This window comes from Aureococcus anophagefferens, assembly GCF_000186865.1.
Source record: "Aureococcus anophagefferens unplaced genomic scaffold AURANscaffold_14, whole genome shotgun sequence".
Classification (NCBI taxonomy): Eukaryota; class Pelagophyceae; order Pelagomonadales; family Pelagomonadaceae; genus Aureococcus; species Aureococcus anophagefferens.
In genome coordinates this window covers 909,387-914,965 of record NW_008705574.1, presented here as the reverse complement: position 1 = coordinate 914,965, position 5,579 = coordinate 909,387, and the positions used below count along the sequence as shown (strand labels likewise).

The 5,579-nt window shown below is 75.0% G+C and overlaps 1 protein-coding gene across 1 annotated transcript; it reads right to left on the bottom strand.

Moving 5' to 3' along the window:
* Window positions 1-4,373: 4,373 nt before the first annotated feature.
* On the bottom strand, window positions 4,374-4,571 carry AURANDRAFT_28873 (hypothetical protein; the record flags this gene model as incomplete). Its single annotated transcript, XM_009040251.1, has 1 exon — window positions 4,374-4,571. A coding segment is annotated over one exon (198 nt), but the record flags the coding sequence as incomplete, so codon positions are not given.
* Window positions 4,572-5,579: the final 1,008 nt, after the last annotated feature.

Genomic DNA, 5,579 nt, shown 5'->3' with positions numbered 1-5,579 from the left:
GAGACGTCGACGACCGAGGAGGAAAGGGTGCGACATTCCCAACTTCAACGGCTCCCATCTCGGCCGTTTCCCACTCGTTTCGGCTGACTTTTGGACGAGCGATCATCTCTCGGAACGGTCTCGAAGCGTGGATGCTTTTCCCGGAACGCGCGCGCGCGGAACGCTCACGTCGAAGCGACGTTGAATCGCCCTTTTCCTGCCCAGGTCGACGACCGAGGAGATGGTCGCGCTCACGGGCTATTTGTACGCGGCGGCGGGCACGGCCGCGTCGCTCATGAACCTGGGGGGCACGCGCGCGTGCCTGAAGCAGTTCGGGCTGAGCTTCGCGAGCGCGTCGTACCCGCTGGGCCTCATCGTCTGCTCGCTCGCGATCGGCCGCGCGGGCATCGGCCGCTGGTCCCCGCCGAACTTCGGAACTCTCGAGCTCGGCCGCATGGACGTCGTTTCGGCTGATGTTTGGACGGATCGGTGGCCCTCGTCGAGCTCTCGAAGCGCAACGAAAGAGATTCTGTCGAAACCGTCATATCCTCTCACGTTGAAGTCGGGTGGGAGATTCGGGGTCCGCGCAGGCGATCATCGGCGACGGCGCGTCGCTCCGCGCGGCGCTCGCCGCGCGGTGCCTCGACCTGACGGCGCGCTGGTCCTTCAACAACACGTTCAAGTCCGTCATGTGGATCGCGGTGTCGCTGCCCAAGGCGCGCGCCGCGCGGCCCTACGTCGAGTCGATGACGAAGAAGGTCTCCGCGGCGCTCGTCGCGCTCGTGCTGGGCGCGGCGACGGCCTGGGGCGCGGGCGTGGGCCAGCTGACGCTGCTGGCGCTGGCGGGCTGCGGCGCGCTGCTCGTCGTCGGCAGGGCAGCACAAGAGAGCGACATGCCCAACTTCAAAGGCTCCGCTCTCGGCCGTTTTCCACTCGTTTCGGCTGACTTTTGGACGAGCGATCATCTCTCGGAACGGTCTCGACGCGTGCATGCTTTTCTCGTGACGCGCGCGCGCGGAACACTCACGTTGAAGCGACGTTGAATCACTCTCGTGCCGCCCAGGTCGTCGGGTCGACGCTGCGGACGCTCTACCTCGAGGCGATGCGGCACCGCGTCGAGCGCCGCTTCGTGCCGCTGACGGCGGGCGACGACGGGCCGGCCGCCGCGGAGCCGCTGGACGACGACGGCCACTTCGTCGAGAGCGCGGCGCAGACGTTGAGGGACGCGGCGACGGCGCCGGACGGCCGGGACCAGCTCGCGGCGACGGTCTTCCAACGCTTCGAGACGGGCGCCACGGGCGCGCGCCTGTTCCTGCTCCGGGAGATCGGCGCGGGGGCTTTATTACGCGACGACCACGTGGCCAAGCTCTTCGCGTCCTTCGACCTCTGGGACGCGCCCGTCCAGGTCGCGGGGCTGCGGGACGTCGTCGCGTCGGCGAACGCGGACGACTCGCAGGCGCGGTCGTCGTCGTCCGGCTCGGACGACGACGCGGGCGACGCGCGGCCCTGGGCCGACGCGCTCGTGCTGAAGGAATTGGCGCGGGGCGACGCGCTCCTGGAGGTCGAGGCGGACCGGGGGGGCGTCGTCGCGGCCGCGGCGGGCGCGGCGGCCGCGCGGAATTTGGTGGACGCGGTGCCGCTGCTCGAGCGGCTGCTGGGCGCGCCGCTGCCGGCGCCGCGCGCGGCGGCGGCGGCGGCGCTGCTGGCGCTGGGCTGGGGCGTGGGCCTGGGGTCCGTGTCGTCCGCGGCCGCTGCGACGCTCGAGGCGCTGCTGGGGCCCGGCGCGCGGCTCGGGCCCGCGGCCGGCAACCCGCGGCCGTTCCCGTCGCGCGCGCGGTCGCTGCGGGCGCTGGCCGCCGAGGGCAGCGCGGCGCGGGACGCGCGGCGCGCGGGGCTGCGGACCGCGCGGGACCGCGCCGAGGCCGAGTGGGCCGACGCGATCGCGCGCGGCGACGCGTCCGGCGCCGTCGAGCTCGCCGTGCGCGTCACGGCGCTCAAGCTCGACCTGGTCGAGGGCGCGCCGGAGGTGCGCGAGGCTAGCGGCGACGCCGAGGCCGACGGCGAGGAGGCGACGCACGCGCTGAAGGCCGTGCGCGCGGTGCCGCTGTTGACGGTCGACGAGAAGACGTGGCTCGCGCTCGGCGCGCACTCGTCCGGCGGCGTGCGGCGCGCGCTATTAGCGCTCCCGCTGCCCGCGGCCTACGACGAGGCGGCCCTCGCCGGGCGCCTCGCGGGCCTCGCGGCGTCCAAGGTCACGAGCCGCCGCGCCGTCGACGCGCTCCTACGGTTAGCGGACGCGGCCAAAACGAGCCGCGCGCGCGAGGCCGCCGTCGCCGGCCTGCTGCGGGCGCTCGAGGCCGCCGTGGGCGCGGGCTCCGAGGACTGCGACGTCGTCTGCGTCTTGGACGCGCTCCGGGCCGTCGCGTTCGCGGGCTGCCGGCAGAAGACGCTCGACGGCGTCGTCGAGCGGGCCTTTTTACTCGCGAGCGCAAAACAGGCCCTCTCCGTCGACGCCGAGGACGAGGGCTGGCTCCTCGACTTCGTCAACGACGGCCTCGACGCGGGCGCGCGGTACCCGACGGCGTCGGACGTCGAGGCGGCCGTGCGCGTCAAGTGCTCCGACGCGGCGACGGCGACGACGGTCGAGCGCTTCTTCCGCGACGGCCAGGGCCTGCTGGCCTGCGCCGCGCGCTGCTCCGCGGCGCGCGCGGCCGGCGCGCGGCGCCTCGTCTACGGCCCCGCGGCGGACGACGACGACGACCTGGGCGCGCTCGTCGCGGAGGTGCGCCACGTCGCCGACGCCTACGTGCGCGAGCGCGCCTACGGCATCAAGCAGCACCTCCTCGCGCGCTGCCTGCTGCTCGGCCGCTTCAGCGGGAACCAGGCCAAGGTCCGCGCGCGCGACGCGTGGAAGTGCCTGCGCACGAAGGACGACCGCACGAAGTCCGCCGTGCTGGAGCTGCTCGACACGGACCTGCCGCCGCGGCTAAAGCCGCTCGTGACGCCGATCCTCGACCCCGCGGCGCGCGACAAGGCGTCGGCGTCGCGCGCGGCGCCGCTCCAGATCTCCGGCGCGGTGTCGGCCTGGCTCCGGTGCGCCAGGGACGCGCTCGGCGACGAGCTCGCGGACGCCGTCGACCTGCTCTTCGGGTCCGACGAGGCGGCCGTGCCGGCGCCGGCGGAGCGGGGGATCCTGGCGGCCGTGAGCTTGTTGCACGTCGCGCGGCCCTTCGAGCACGCGCTCGTGTCGCAGCACCTCGCCGTGCTCGCGGAGCACTGCCGCCTCCGGCGCGTCGGCGCCGAGTCCTTCGCGGCCCAGGGCGAGTCCTACGTCGTCTGCGCGGGGCGCGTCCTCGTCGAGCGGCGGACCGGCCCGCCGCGCATCGCGGCCCGGGGCGAGAGCTTCCAGGACTGGCACGCGCTCGGCGGCGTCGCCGGGTGGGACCTGCCCGTGCTCGCGGCGACGGGCCACCCGGACGCGACGGTGCTCGTCGTCGACGGCGACGCGTTGAAGCGGTCCATGGACGGCGTGTCGCCGAAGTTCGTCTTCGCGCTGCTCCGGGCGCTCGTGACGTCGCTTCCCGAGGCGTCCCAGGCCGGCGGCGGCCGCATCGCGAAGCACCTCGGCCGGGACCGCGCGGACTCCGTCGCGCTCGAGGAGAACGGCGCGCTCGAGGCCGCGGCGAGCGCCGCGGCGCCGCCGCAGGTGTTAGCGCCCCTGGAGAAGGTCTTATTGCTCCGCGACGCGAAGATGCTGCGCTTCGTGCCCGAGCGCTTCCTCGCGACGCTCGCGGACGTCGCGGACGTCCGCGCCGTGCCGCCGCGGCGCGTGCTCGCGCGCGGCGGCGGCAAGACGGACGCGGCGCTCCACGTGCTCGCGGACGGCGCCATCGAGCTCGAGATCGGCGACCGCTGCTCCGCCGTGCTCGACGAGCCGTCGGCGTCCTTCGGGAACACGGGGTTGCTGGCGGACCACACGTGGCCCTACACCGCTCGCGCGGGCGTCGACGGCGCCGTGCTCCTGTCGCTGTCGCGGTCGCGGCTCCACGACGCGCTGCGCGGGCGCCGCGACCTCGCCGCGGCCGTCGCGCACGGCTTCCTGCGCACGCTCGGCCGCCGCGCGCTCGCCGCGCACGTCGCCGACGAGCCCGAGCGCGCGGGGAACGCGTCGCCGGACCGCCGCGCGCGCAAGAAGCCCAAGGGCGTCGCCGCGGCCCGCGCGGACTACGCGACGGGCACGTCGCCGCAGATCAACATGGCCTTCTCGCCGCGCGACGCGGCCGCGGGGCCGCCGTTCTTCGCGCTCGGCGCGACGGACTCGTCCGCGCGCGCGAGCTCGCTCCCGACGTCGTCGCCCCTCCACGAAGCCTAGAGTGGGCCTCGTAAGAGCGGAACTACCCCGGCGCCGCGTCGGCGACGGGCTGGCGGCACGTCGGGCAGCGCATGTCCGCGAGGAGCCACTTCTTGATGCAGTTCAAGTGGAAGAGGTGGCCGCACCGGAGTTTCTTGATGCGCTCCTCGTCCTCGAACTCGTCGAGGCAGATGCAGCACTCGTTGTCCTCCTCGCCCGTCGGCTCGGCGGGCTTGCGGTACACGGACGTCGTCAGCGCCTTCGAGATGAGCTGCTTCTTCGTCGCGACGGCGGCCTTCGACGGCGCCGCGGGCCGGTCGAGGGCGAGGAGCGCGTCGTAGGTGAGCGCCGACTCCGGCAGGTAGTCGCCGGGGTCCCGCGGCGGCAGCACGTGCGCGTAGGCCGCGTCGTACCGCTCCCCGGACGCCGGCGGCCGGCCCCGCCGCGGCGACCGCGCGCGCGGCGCCGCGCGCGCGGGGAAGGCCGACCCGAGGCCCCCGTCGGCCCAGGACGCGTCCGAGGCCGGCCGCCGGACGCGCTCGTAGGCCGACGCGTCGACGGCGCCGCGGCCGGGCGGCTCCCGGGCGACGAGCACGTCCCCGAGGCCGCCGCCCCAATCGGATTCGTCCGGCCTCCGGTGCCGGGGCGCCGCGTCGTAGGCCGACGCGTTCTCTGGCCGCGCCCGCCGCTCCCGGGCGACGAGCACGTCCTCGAGACCGCCATTCCAATCGGATTCGTCCGGCCTCCCTTGCTGGGGCACCGGGTCATAGGCCGACGTGTCCTCCGGCCGCGGCCGCCTTTCGCGCGCGACGAGTACGTCCCCGAGGCCGCCGTTCCAATCGGATTCGTCCGGCCTCCGGTGCCGGGGCGCCGGGTCGTAGGCCGACGTGTCCTCCGCCCGCGGCCGCCTTTCGCGCGCGACGAGTACGTCCCCGAGGCCGCCGTTCCAATCGGATTCGTCCGGCCTCCGTTGCCGGGGCGCCGCGTCGTAGGCCGACGCGTTCTCTGGCCGCGGCCGCCGCTCCCGGGCGACGAGCACGTCCTCCAGACTGCCGTTCCAGTCCGAATCGTCCGCGCGCGGCCTCCCTTGCTGGGGCACCGGGTCATAGGCCGACGTGTCCTCTGGCCGCGGCCGCCTTTCGCGCGCGACGAGTACGTCCCCGAGGCCGCCGCCCCAGCCGCCGTGCTCGTCGCGGGGCGGCGACGGCGACCGCGGCGGCGGCGGCGACGGGTCGCGGCTCGGCGCCGG